The sequence below is a fragment of the Erythrolamprus reginae genome, chromosome 5, assembly GCF_031021105.1.
Source record: "Erythrolamprus reginae isolate rEryReg1 chromosome 5, rEryReg1.hap1, whole genome shotgun sequence".
In the NCBI taxonomy this organism is placed as follows: domain Eukaryota; kingdom Metazoa; phylum Chordata; class Lepidosauria; order Squamata; family Dipsadidae; genus Erythrolamprus; species Erythrolamprus reginae.
Window position 1 is genome coordinate 89,991,899 of NC_091954.1, and position 13,424 is coordinate 90,005,322.

Below are 13,424 nucleotides of genomic sequence, written 5' to 3' on the forward strand. Positions count from 1 at the left end.
TGTTCAAGATATTTTTTGCCTCTTCTTAAGAACCATTTTCTACTTAAGAATCCGAGCCCGGGAAAATTTCCCAGGAAATTAGAGAACGGCAGAAAGGCCCGGCCAGTTTCCTACCATTCCCCCTTTAATCTCAGCCATCTCAGGCTTTTCTAGGCTGCTAAAGGAGCCTTTCGGTGGTGTTCCCCCCTCTTACCCACATGGGTTTCTCTCTCTGGCACAGTGTATGGAAGGCAGCCTCGCACTGGGTGTATGGGAGGCGCATGCTCCTCCCCGCCTCAGAGTCCTTTACCTTTTTTTTAAGCCTTAAAGTTTTGGATTTTTTTAAATTCACCTCACCTCACCTTCTTCCTTCAGCAGCGACTGTCCTCCTCCTCCTCCCATCCAAATCCCAAGCCTTTATTTATTTCCTAATGGGTTTGCACACATTATTTGCTTTTACATTGATTCCTATGGGAAAAATTGCTTCTACTTATAAACCTTTCTACTTAAGAACCTGGTCACGGAATGAATTAAATTATATAATAATAATAATAATAATAATAATAATAATAATAATAATAATAATAAGCCGGGGGGGTGCAGCAGGTAGAGTGCTGTACTGCAGACCACTGAAGCTGACTGTAGATCTGAAGGTCAGCGGTTCAAATCTCATCACCGGCTCAAGGTTGACTCAGCCTTCCATCCTTCCGAGGTGGTTAAAATGAGGACCCGGATTGTGGGGGCAATAGCTTAGCTATGTTAAAAAGTGCTATTGCTAACATGTTGTAAGCCACCCTGAGTCTAAGGAGAAGGGCGGCATAAAAATCGAACAAATAAATAAACAAACAAACAAACAAACAAACACATAAATAAATAAATAAATAAATAAAATAATAATAATAATAACAACAACATTAATAATAACAATAATACTAATAATAACACTAATACAACTAATAATAATAAAAGTAATAGTAATAATAATAATAATAATAATAATAATAATAATAATAATAATAATTTATTAGATTTGCCGCCCCTCTCCGAAGACTCGGGGTAAGTAGAGCTACTACTGTATATGCATTTTCCCTCTATTGTCCCTAGCATTATTTTATCCATCTCCAATCATTTCCCATAAATACCATACTGTTCTAAATCTTCTTTTTTTTTGGATCTTGTCCTGATTTGGAGGTAGTGCCAGAATATTTGTGAATATTTAACAAAGTGCCTCTTGTAGTAACTTTACCAATGAGATCAAGTGGAATGCTTGATCAGATCAGCTGACCTGTCAGTGTTGCAATCCTCCTGAGATGAGTCAGTGAAAGTGAGAGTTGAATAAAGCAGACGGAGGAAAAGATGGGAGGAAAATTCTTCTACCTTCTGGTAGCTTCTACTTTGATAGCCTACTACATCTACAAGCCTGTGCCAGAAAATGTGGAAGAATCCTGGAAGTTGATGCTTTTAGATGCTGCCTTTAGAAGCCTAGGTCATGTGGTAAGTTGAGACATTTATTTCCTGTGCTTATATCTGAGAATGCATGAAGGGGAAAGTTGTGCTTTTAGGGAAGTAAGATAATGCCAGAAAAAACAACAACAAGAATCAAGAACACTATATGTAAAATGAAGACCCATAATACTGAAAGCAGATACTAAATATTATTTGGGGGGAGGGAACAAGAGATTAAATGTATGTATTTTTCTACACCTTTTCTGGATATAATTATCTCATATATTAAAAACTAGAACAACTTTCTGTCTACATTTTAGAAACTTATCGTTTTACAAAACATTTTCTTCCAGAACATTAGACTCTGAGCAAGGTAGGTTTTTAAATATATATATATATATATATACATATTGGATATAATATATACTTCAGACACTCAAGAGAACTAAATTGATCTACTGGTTAAGGCACTAAGCTGGAAACTGGAATTCTAGACCAGCCTTAGGTATAAAAGTCAGCTCGGTGATCAAATTCCTGCTGCAACTAAATGGATCAATTCTTGGTTGTTCCAGAAAAACAGATGGTGCACTTGATGGAAAATGATAGGGGAAAAAAGAAATAAAATACTTCTTTCACGTCTTATGTATCTGTTTGCTGAACTGAGTAAATTCTTGCATTTCTTTTTGTCACCATCTCATTATTTCCAGACTAATTTATTATCATTATTATTATTATTATTATTATTATTATTATTATTATTATTATTAATATTATTATTAATATTATTAATATTATTATTATCATTATCATTTATTAGATTTGTATGCCGCCCTTTTTAAAAGACTCGGGGCAGCTCACAGGGTACAAAAGCAACACAGCAACAAATCTAATTAAGTAAAAGTTACTACTAAAATCCCATATATAATTAAAAAACCAGCAATGCTTAATTGGTAATGTATACAATGTATGTTACCTGTCTATTTTATCTTGTGCCTGCATACAGAAAGGGAAAAGTTGCTTGCATTTTATTAGCCTCCCCAAGTCATCCCAAATAGGAAACACTCATTGTTTAATATACCCCCCCCCCCCGAATTTTAGCTGTCGATGTCTATCCTAGGCACTGAAACGGATTAGTCTTTTTACATGCTGCTGCATGAGCAGCCTTCTGAGTTTCTGTTGAGGTTATGCAAGATATTGCAGTTGCAGCATATCAGTTTTCATCTGCCTGGGGTGCTTGTACTTTACCCTCTTCAGCGAGTGGAGAATCCACATTTTGATTTGAGCCAAGTTTATTCTAAGGGCTTGAGGGAGAACACAAGTTCTACCTGTTTGGCGAGTGCAATTTATAGAGTAATGTTACAAGTGCAGTATAATAATGATGTCCCATAGCAACAATACTACCCAGAATACTCTTCGCCTTATCTAATCTTAGCAGATACAGTATTAGTAATCATTAGTCCCGCAGGGCTTCTTTCATTTTTTCGACATTCTGTCTTGAGAATTCAATTCTGCTCTATGCAATTGCAAAACCTTTTCCTACATTTGTGCTCTTTTCTAACCAGGTCAGTGTTTTTCTAAGTACAAGAGACTCCCTGTCCAAATGAGGCCGTACATAAGCGCACTAGAGTGCCTTCCGTCCCCTGTCCTATAGTCTCTCCTATATCTCGTATTTCTTCTCTACTATATCCTCTGTAACCTTCATTGTGTATTATTGTGTATTGGATTAAATAAGTAAGTAAGCAAGCAAGCAAGCAAGCAAGCAAGCAAGCAAGCAAGCAAGCAAGCAAGCAAGCAAGCAAGCAAGCAAGCAAGCAAGCAAGCAAGCAAGCAAGCAAGTAAATAAGTAAACAAACAAACAAACAAACAAACTGGTGCACCAGGCAGACCTGTCCAAATGTCCCCCTCGCCATAGCTGAGAGATGTTGTTCTAACTTCAGCTGTGGATCAAGGAGGATTCCCAAGTTGCGGATCTTCTCTGAGGGGGTCAAAAGTCTCTCCCCCACCCAGGGTGATGGAAGGACAGATGGTGTTGGCCTTGGGAGGCAAACTCGGTCTTTTTGGGATTGAACTTGAGTCTGATGACACCCATCCAGCTCCTCAGATATATTATTTATGTCTTGTCTTCTTTTTCTCTTATACAGTATTGCTTTCCTACTTTATTACCTCCCTGTTTTCTCTGCCTTTACAGAGTCCCTTGTTTGCTATTTCTAGTATCTGCAGCCTGCAGGCACCTGAGATGATGGGCTCCGTAAACATGAATTCCTTTCAGAATGGTCTTTCTTTGAAGAAGAAAAAAAGATGTTAACATTTCTTTTGTTTTGCAGGGCACAATTGTGGAGAAGTTGGGTCTTGGACACTATATGGATGTTATAAATCTGTATATATATGCTGAATATACACCACCTAGATCTGATGGAAAAGTTATTGTAACAGACACAGAATTTAGCCATGTTCCAGTACGTCTTTACATTCCTACAAAGCAGTCGGATATATTGAAAAGAGCAGTGATTTTCGTTCATGGAGGTGGATGGTGTGTAGGATCATCAAGTAAGCATAAGTATTTTGTTCTATTAATGTGGGTCTCAAATAATCTATTTATTCTGATGTCACAGGGCTTTCATTGAGGTATAATAAATATATCCAAACTTCTTGGAGTGGCAGCTAATTAATTAATTTTAACAACCATCTTGAAGATTCTCACAAAATGAACTGCATAAAAGGTACAAGATTTACAATTGTCAAAAGGTAAATTGAGGCTTCTCCCAACTGCTCTAGCTCTTGCTAGTTCATTGTCTTGCCAATTTTAATTTATAATATAATCTGAGCGGTAGGGAAAACAAAGCACTAAGTTGCAGCCATCCCTTTTCTTTTATTTTCTACAGATATTTATGGGATGAAGGACCAAGAAGGCTTCTCCAACATAAAGGAAGCTGTTACTATATATATATATATATATATATATATATATATATATGTATGTATGTATGTATGTATGTATGTATGTATGTATGTATGTATATATATATATATATATATATATATATATATATATATATATATATATATATATTAGTTAGTTAGTTATTTATTTATTCCAATACACAATTAGAGTTTTAGTGGGTATATATATATATATATATATATATATATATATATATATATATATATATATATATATACACATAGTAAAATACATGATGAAGGTTAGAGAGGAGATACTCATAGTAAAATATATGTATGAAAGAATAGAAAAGAAGATATAGTAATAGAACATATCAATGAAAGAATAGAAGAAGAGATATAGGAATAGAAGAAAGGAATAGGAGATATAGGAGAGCAATAGGACAGAGGACGGAAGGCACTCTAGTGCACTTGTACTCGCCCCTTACTGACCTCTTAGGAATCTGGATAGGTCAACCGTAGATAATCTAAGGGTAAAGTGTTGGGGGTTTGGGGATGACACAATGGAGTCCGGTAATGAGTTCCACGCTTCGACAACTCGGTTACTGAAGTCATATTTTTTACAGTCAAGTTTGGAGCGGTTAATATTAAGTTTAAATCTGTTGTGTGCTCTTGTGTTGTTGTGGTTGAAGTTGAAGTAGTTGCTGACAGGCAGGACGTTGCAGCATATGATCTTGTGGGCAATACTTAGATCATGTTTAAGGCGTCTTAGTTCTAGGCTTAGTTCTAGTAGCATGTTAATTTCCCATTAGAAACAACGAAATATCCAATTTCTTTCAAATCAGATAGAGCATTGAGTTTCACAAAGATGAAGGAAGACAGACCCAGGCACACTAAAACTGTGCTTAATCTATGGAAAAGTATTCCTACTCCATTTTAAAGAAGGGAATGTTCAAAAGCCATTTAAAAATATTTTCACATCCTGTTGACTACTTGCTTCTCTACTTTGGTAGTCTTTCTTGGCAGCCTAAGCCGGAGCAGTATCATTTCTAGCAATTGCTGAATAATAAAGATGAGAGAAGTTTACCTTTGACTCACAAATTTTATAATGATCCCAAAATTAATTTCCACTCCCAGAATTCTTCAGCCAATAGAATTTGGGAAATCTTGAAGTTGCCAAGATTAGGAAACAGTGATTTCAGACAGTCTCAAAATGGGTGAACAGTGCAGTCAGGCGGTAGGGAAAGCAAGTAGGATGCTTGACTGCATAGCTAGAGGTATAACGAGCAGGAAGAGGGAGATTATGATCCCGCTATATAGAGTGCTGGTGAGACCACATTTGGAATACTGTGTTCAGTTCTGGAGACCTCACCTACAAAAAGATATTGACAAAATTGAACGGGTCCAAAGACGGGCTACAAGAATGGTGGAAGGTCTTAAGCATAAAACGTATCAGGAAAGACTTAATGAACTCAATCTGTATAGTCTGGAGGACAGAAGGAAAAGGGGGGGACATGATTGAAACATTTAAATATGTCAAAGGGTTAAATAAGGTCCAGGAGGGAAGTGTTTTGAATAGGAAAGTGAACACAAAAACAAGGGGACACAATCTGAAGTTAGTTAAGGGAAAGATCAAAAGCAACATGAGAAAATATTATTTTACTGAAAGAGTAGTAGATCCTTGGAACAAACTTCCAGCAGACGTGGTAGATAAATCCACAGTAACTGAATTTAAACATGCCTGGGATAAACATATATCCATCCTAAGATAAAATACAGAAAATAGTATAAGGGCAGACTAGATGGACCATGAGGTATTTTTCTGCCGCCAGACTTCTATGTCTCTATGTTTCTATTTGATTAGAAATTCATTGAAAGTTTCAAGAAAGTCCTTCCAAAGGAAACAGAAAACAACTTGTTAGAATTGTGTAGGCTTAGGACTTCAGACCTCACCTGACCATGAGGCAGAAATATTTCTGCTATTCGTAAAAGGAGCTTGATGTTCCTTAGGTTTCTATGGTGACAGGCTAAACTCACTCTTTGGTAGTTTAAAGCAGGGGTCCCCAACCGCCGGGCCGTGGACCAGTACCGGGCCGCGGGGCATGTTGCACCGGTCCGCGGAGTCAGCAGCTGCTGTGGAGCTGGCGAGTGCCAAACTGTTTCCTGTCTCTTTCCCCTCCCGTTCACTCGGGACCACCGTTTGCCTCGGGTTGAGAAAACATTTGCTTGCTTGCTTGCTTCCTTTCCTGTCTTCCTTCCCTCGTCGAAAGTGGTCTATTTCCTCCTTGCGAAGCCCTCACTCTGCCTGCAGCTCAGACGGAAAGGCTTTGGCATTGTGCAGCTCTTTTTTTGGCTAGGCTTCCCCACCCTATTCCTGGGGGCCTGGGCGGGAGCGAAGCCAGGGGTGTGCGTGTGACCATGAAGCCCTCACCATCAGCTCCGGTAATTTTCTTTTGGAAGGATTCCTTGCTGCAAGAAAATTACCGGACCTGGCAATGGTGGGCGCTCCAAGCAGGCAGCGATCACAAAGGAAGGCGACTGTGTCCATGGAGGCACCTCCCCCCCTGGGATTCCTTGCTGCAATCCCAGCTGGTGCGGGTGGGGGGGGTGTCCTCTGAAACTACCAGAAGGAAGGAAGGAAGCAAAAGTTTTCTCCCTCAGGTGGACCACCTCGGCCCAAGGCAAACGGTGGTCCTGAGTGAACGGGAGGGGAAAGAGACAGGAAACCACCCCCTCCTGCCCTTCCTCCGTCTGTCACCTTGGTTCCCGCACAAAATTAAAAAGGGGGGGGGAGGAAAGAGAGGCAATGGAACAATAAGCTACACACCCATGCTTAATCCCGTGCCCAACCACACCCCTTTCCGCCCCCACCGGGCCATAGAAAAATTGTCTTACTGAAACTGGTCCCTGGTGGAAAAAAAGTTGGGGACCACTGGTTTAAAGCATGTACTGTGTATTGGTATTGAAAGAATAATAAAATATGCTTTACTCAATACTCGGAATGTAGCTTTATTTGAGACTTTGCCACTTATTTTTCACAGCCATGAAAACGTATGACCTCTTATCAAGATGGACATCAGAAAGAGTAAATGCTGTTGTCGTGTCAGTCGAGTAAGAATGGTGTTTGAAGTATACATTTTTGTTCATTAATTTTTTTCTAATCTTTTTCTATAAACAATAAATTAATTAATGATTAGTAATAGTACAAACTGGCACTTTGAAGCCCCATGTATATTGTTATTGGTTGCTAAATTATACTTCTTTGCATATGCTGTGCTGTAAGTATTATTTCTTATTTGTAAGGGATAACTAATATAGTTTTATATTTACTACCTTTTATACTTTTTGCAAAGTGTAAATGAACAGAATAGGATTGGAAAACAGTGTAATAATATTTGAATACATAAACTGAAATGTACAAATCATTTCAAAAGACTAAAATATACATTTCACAATCCCAATTATCAGCCTTTTGTGGTAATACAAACATGAAAGCAACACTATGAATAGTAATGCTATGTTTATTGCAAGGTTATACCATATCTTTCGCACCTTTTCCCTCCCTAAAATGGCTGAAAATTTGGGTGCTGCTCAATACACTGAATGTAGCTTTCCCCCCCCAGCCCTAACTAGGTGCTAAGATCTTCCCAGCTCTTATCCTGAAGGCTCTTTCATTGTTACTCTCTGTTAAGAATGTTTTCCAAACTCTAAGTCTTCCCAGGGTTTTTTCCATTGCTCAACTTGCCCTTAATAAGTTTCTTTCCAGCCCTAATCAGGTGCTAACTATGTTCCCAGCTCTTACCAGCTTGCAAATTCTTTCACTATTACTCTCCGCAAAGAATATTTTCCAAGCCCTAAGTCTGTGCAGGCTTTTTTTCATTACTTTACTTGCTTCAAACGTTCCTTTTGAGCCCTAACCAGGTGCTAACAATGTTCCTAGCTCTTACCAGCTTGCAAGCTCTTGAATTGTTACTCTCTGCAAAGAATATTTTCCAAGCCCTAAGTCTGTGCAGGCTTTTTTCCCTTACTTTATTTGCTTCAAATGTCCCTTTCGAGCCCTAACCAGGTGCTAACAATGTTCCCAGCTCTTACCAGCTTGCAAGCTCTTTAATTGTTACTCTCTCCAAATAAGGTTTTTTTAAGCCCTAACTGGGGGATAAAATAATATGCTGAAGCTGACCAGACTAAGGATGCTAGCCAGATAAATATCTGGTAAGCAATCCTCCCTATTTTCCTCCTCAAAAACTAAGGTGCATCTTATACTCTGAAAAATATGGTAATTTAAAAAAATATTGCATTTTTTCCTATTGCCTTTCATTTCAAAGAAGCCAGGGTGGTTTCTTCTGACATGCTTTCCACACCCCATTCCTTTTGTGAGCTCAGGTGTCTCTTATCTCATATCTATGGGCCGTGGTTCTTCTTCTCTTTCTTAAGAGTATTTCCACAGATTATTACATCAGTCGTGCTTAGCAGATGCTTTTTTTAAGAAAAGCTAATGGTATTCTTCAAAGTTAAAAATTATTCTGTCTCAGATTATTCCATATAATTTATAGCTTCCATATGACATAACTTTCTATGAAGCGTAATTATTCTATTGACAAAACAGACCAGATTAGAGTTAGTCAGTAAAAGGGGGGGAAACATTATTGATCATTCAGCACATAAATCAGTCAGGAATTGAAAAAAAAATTCTATACTTTTTAAAATCTAGTATCAATAGTGTAAATCTAGTGATAAATTAATTTTGTTTTATAAACACGGAATTTATATATTTTTGTCATTGTCTTTTAAAATCAATTCCAAAAAGTTATAGGCTGGCTCCAAAATATCGGTTTCCAGTTGCATTTGAAGATGTGTACTCAGTAGCAAAATACTTTCTACAAAGCAGCATTCTGGAGAAATATAATGTAGACCCAAGTCGCATCGCCATTGCAGGAGACAGCGCAGGAGGTAATTTAGCCGCAGCTGTAACCCAGCAGGTAAGAATTACAATAATAATAATAATAATAATAATAATAATAATAATAACAACAACAACAACAACAACAACAACAGAGTTAGAAGGGACCTTGGAGGTCTTCTAGTCCAAACCCTGCTTGGGCAGGAGACCCTAACTACTTCAGGCAAATGGTTGTCAGTATCTTTTTGTACGTGAGGTCTCCAGAACTGAACACAGTATTCCAAATGTGGTCTCACCAGCGCTCTATAGAAGAGAGAGATTGTGATCCCCTTATATAGAGCGCTGGTGAGACTACATTTGGAATACTGTGTTCAGTTCTGGAGACCTCACCTACAAAATATATTGACAAAATTGAATGGGTCCAAAGACGGGCTACAAGAATGGTGGAAGGTCTTAAGCATAAAACGTATGAGGAAAGACTTAACGAACTCAATCTGTATAGTCTGGAAGACAGAAGGAAAAGGGGGGACATGATCGAAACATTTAAATATGTTGAAGGGTTAAATAAGGTTCAGGAGGGAAGTGAACATAAGAACAAGGGGACACAATCTGAAGTTAGTTGGGGGAAAGATGAAAAGCAATGTGAGAAAATATTATTTCACTGAAAGAGTAGTAGATCCTTGGAACAAACTTCCAGCAGATGTGGTTGGTAAATCCACAGTAACTGAATTTAAACATGCCTGGGATAAACATATATCCATTGTAAGATAAAATACAGGAAATAGTATAAGGACAGACTAGATGGACCATGAGGTCTTTTTCTGCCGTCAGTCTTCTATGTTTCTATGTTTCTATGGTTATTCAACATCATTTCTATATTAGGAAGCTATAAAGGCTTAAGTATGAAGGAAAGGTGTAACTTCACCTCCATTGCAAGAATAAAACAAGCTCAACAACATCATCAAAGTAAATTTAACATGTTCATGTCAGCGATGAATGATATAAGACAAGACACTTTTGGGGACAATGTTAGTATGCCATATTGAACACAACTGTATTTTAAAGAAAAAAAATTAAATCTTCCCTCGCTCTGTTCTTTTCCCTTATCCAGCCTATTTGCACTATGAAAAAGAATTGAAAAAGAGTCAAATAACTTCTAAAACAGCTAAACTACACAGAGTAATGATAAAGAATAATTAAATTATAGTCATAAATAAGATTGGAACATACTGAAGTTCTCAAGATATCTTTGGGTAGCAAGTGTAATAAGATATCTTCCAGTATTTTATTTGCAATTTTCTTCAAAAGTTATTACTGTAGAAAATTGGCAGATTATATATACTGTACTGTGAAAAACATATCAGGGTGTTCTCCCTACAATTTTGAATAAAAGAGATAGAAAATGTATAAGCCTTGAAATGTTAATGGTTCTTTGGTAATGTAATGTTTTGCTTACATTACAAAATACAAAACATATTAAATAGTCCATCTTTCAGAAGAAAAATATTTCTAATAAATACTTTTCTTTTCTAGCTTCTAGATGACCATGACGTCAAAGCTAAATTCAAGATTCAAGTTTTATTCTACCCTGCTCTTCAGGCTATTGATCTGGAATTGCCATCCTATCAGGATAATAAAAACATGCCAATTCTGACTAAAACACTAATGATCAAATTCATCAGTGAATATATAACATCAGATGACTCTTTTCCCAAAGCTTTAGAGACAAACCAACATGTTCCTGCTGAGTTCAACCATTTTTTTAAATTTGTAAACTGGAGTAAGTGGCTACCTGAAAGATTTAAAAAAGGCCACGTTTATACTGACCCATCACATAGAAATTCCAAAACTGGACACAAACATCCAGGGTTACTGGATCCAAGGCTTGCACCACTTTTAGTTGAGGACATCAAACTTCGGGGTTTACCACTTACATATGTCCTCACTTGTCAATATGATGTCTTGAGGGATGATGGACTCATGTATGTTTCCCGTCTTAGGGAAGCAGGAGTTCAAGTAGCACATGAACATGTCAACAATGGTGTTCATGGTGTTCTATCATTTATTACAGGCCCTTTGGCAGTAAATATGGGACACAGAATTGCTAACAACTACATTGAGTGGCTAAATAAGAATCTGTGAAAAGAGACATATATACTACCAGAAGATGGTCGCCTTAAATTCATTATTTTTCATTCAATTTATATATTTTTTCAGGGACATTATCAATAAATTTTACACTGTAAATCTTCAGTTATTATACTTAGTATCTCTTGTTTTTATTTACTATTTATTATTATACTTAGAATGTCTTGTTTCCTGCTGTATGAATAAGTATGAGAAGAGAAGGTAGCATATATGCAGCTGCGAGAGCAATGATGGGTTTCCCCATGTATGCCCATGTTACTCCAAAACTCCGCAGTCTGCATTGGTTGCCGATCAGTTTCTGGTCACAATTCAAAGTGTTGGTTATGACCTATAAAGCCCTTCATGGCACCGGACCAGATTACCTCAGGGACCGCCTTCTGCTGCACGAATCCCAGCGACTAGTTAGGTCCCACAGAGTGGATCTTCTCCGGGTCCCGTCAACTAAACAATGTCACCTGGCGGGACCCAGGGGAAGAGCCTTCTCTGTGGCGTCCCCGGACCTCTGGAACCAACTCCCCCCAGAGATTAGAACTGCCCCCACTCTCCTTGCCTTTCGTAAGCAACTTAAAACCCACCTCTGCTGCCAGGCATGGAATTGAGATCCTCTTTCCCCCTAGCCCTTTACAATTCTATGCATGGTATGTATGTATGTATGTTTGGTTTTTATATTAATGGATTTTTAATCATTTCTAATATCAGATTACTATTGTACACTGTTTTATTGTTGCTGTTAGCCGCCCCGAGTCTCCAGAGAGGGGCGGCATACAAATCCAATAAATAAATATATGGGGACCCGTATAACCATTACATGATTAATAACTTAAAATGAAAAATAAAGCTTTTGACCATTTCATGTGTGAAATTATAGGCTTGTGTCCAGTGAAGGACTGCCATCGGCAGTTCTACCGGTGCATTCCCGACAGCAGGGGAAGGCATGTGTATGTGTCCGGCACACACCTGCACATCTGGCACATGTTTAGCTTCCATTAGCCTGGCTTTTGGGAGCACAGCGCTGGAGGGTTGGCTTGGCACCACACTGCTCTCTGCTGAACTTGCCTAGGCTGACAATGAATGGCTTCTGGTAGTGCTGCTCGGAGAGCAAGGGGAGCAGCACTACCCGCAGGCATCCATTGTCAGACTAGGCAAGCTCAGTGGAGAGCAGCGCGCCACCCATAGTTCCCTCTAAGCTGAGCAGTGAGCAATGGCTCACTTAAAAATCATCATCAACTCAGAGTTTTTCAAACCTGCCCAGAAGCCGAGAGGGAAGAGTGAGAGGGAAAGAGTGCCGCCCAGTCCCAAAGGGACTGCTGCTCAGACACTATACTTTTCCGCCCACCCCAAAAAATAATTAGAGGGAACACTGCGCCACCTGCTCCTCCTCCTCCCTCCCGGTCTCCCGCCCTACTTTTGCACAGGTGAGAGACCTCCGGCCATCCCCCCTCCCCTCCTTACTAACTCTGCAGCCCCATCTCTTGAAGCCTGCCCAGTCTTGTCCCCTTCCTCCAAAATCAGGTGCTCCTGGAGCCCACTTTTACCTTTATGGAGAGGTTACCGCTTGCTTACTCCTTCGCCCTCCTTTCTGTGACCCTCCCTCGAGAAGTGGGCCAACAGCTGCAGCACCCTCTTCTTTCTGCCTCACCCCGCTGAGAAGATGGCATGCAGCATAGGGAGCAGACCAGGTGGCCAGGACTGTAGGCCACCTAATTAGTCTGGACCTCCCCCCAAAAAGAAGGGGCACATATATTCCCGAAATCTCTCACGCGAGTGTCCACACATGAGATTTCACTTGCTGTACATGCACAGCAGTCAAATCTCACACATGGGCGCACATGCGTGCATTGGTTGTCCTGTAAGAGATCTGGACATGGAACAATTCATATCTATTATGCATTGAGGCTTTTTGGTAGCACCCTATTGTTCTGAAATGCCGTTTAAGGTTAGGAATGACACTTCCTAATACAGTGATTCTACTTATTATTAAGTGAGTGGAAAACAACTATAATAAGAGGAAAGAGAGACATCTATAGTAATTTCTTTATAATGTTCTGTA

General features: G+C 38.9%; 1 protein-coding gene across 1 annotated transcript; it reads left to right on the top strand.

Annotated features, from left to right (window-relative positions):
* The first annotated feature begins 1,252 nt into the window (after positions 1-1,252).
* LOC139168101 (arylacetamide deacetylase-like) lies at positions 1,253-11,486 on the top strand. The gene is made up of 5 exons (XM_070753450.1): positions 1,253-1,473; positions 3,750-3,972; positions 7,368-7,437; positions 9,134-9,305; positions 10,760-11,486. The coding sequence occupies exons 1-5, from the start codon at positions 1,336-1,338 to the stop codon at positions 11,366-11,368; spliced, it is 1,212 nt and encodes a 403-aa protein (XP_070609551.1). The 5' UTR covers positions 1,253-1,335; the 3' UTR covers positions 11,369-11,486.
* The last annotated feature ends 1,938 nt before the right edge of the window (positions 11,487-13,424 follow it).

Excerpts from the sequence above, each read along its gene's own strand:
- LOC139168101 (XM_070753450.1), top strand. The coding sequence starts at position 1,336 with ATGGGAGGAAAATTCTTCTACCTTCTGGTAGCTTCTACTTTGATAGCC. Across the intron at positions 1,474-3,749 it reads TTAGAAGCCTAGGTCATGTG|GGCACAATTGTGGAGAAGTT; the intron begins GTAAGTTGAGAC and ends TTTGTTTTGCAG. Across the intron at positions 7,438-9,133 it reads GCTGTTGTCGTGTCAGTCGA|TTATAGGCTGGCTCCAAAAT; the intron begins GTAAGAATGGTG and ends AATTCCAAAAAG.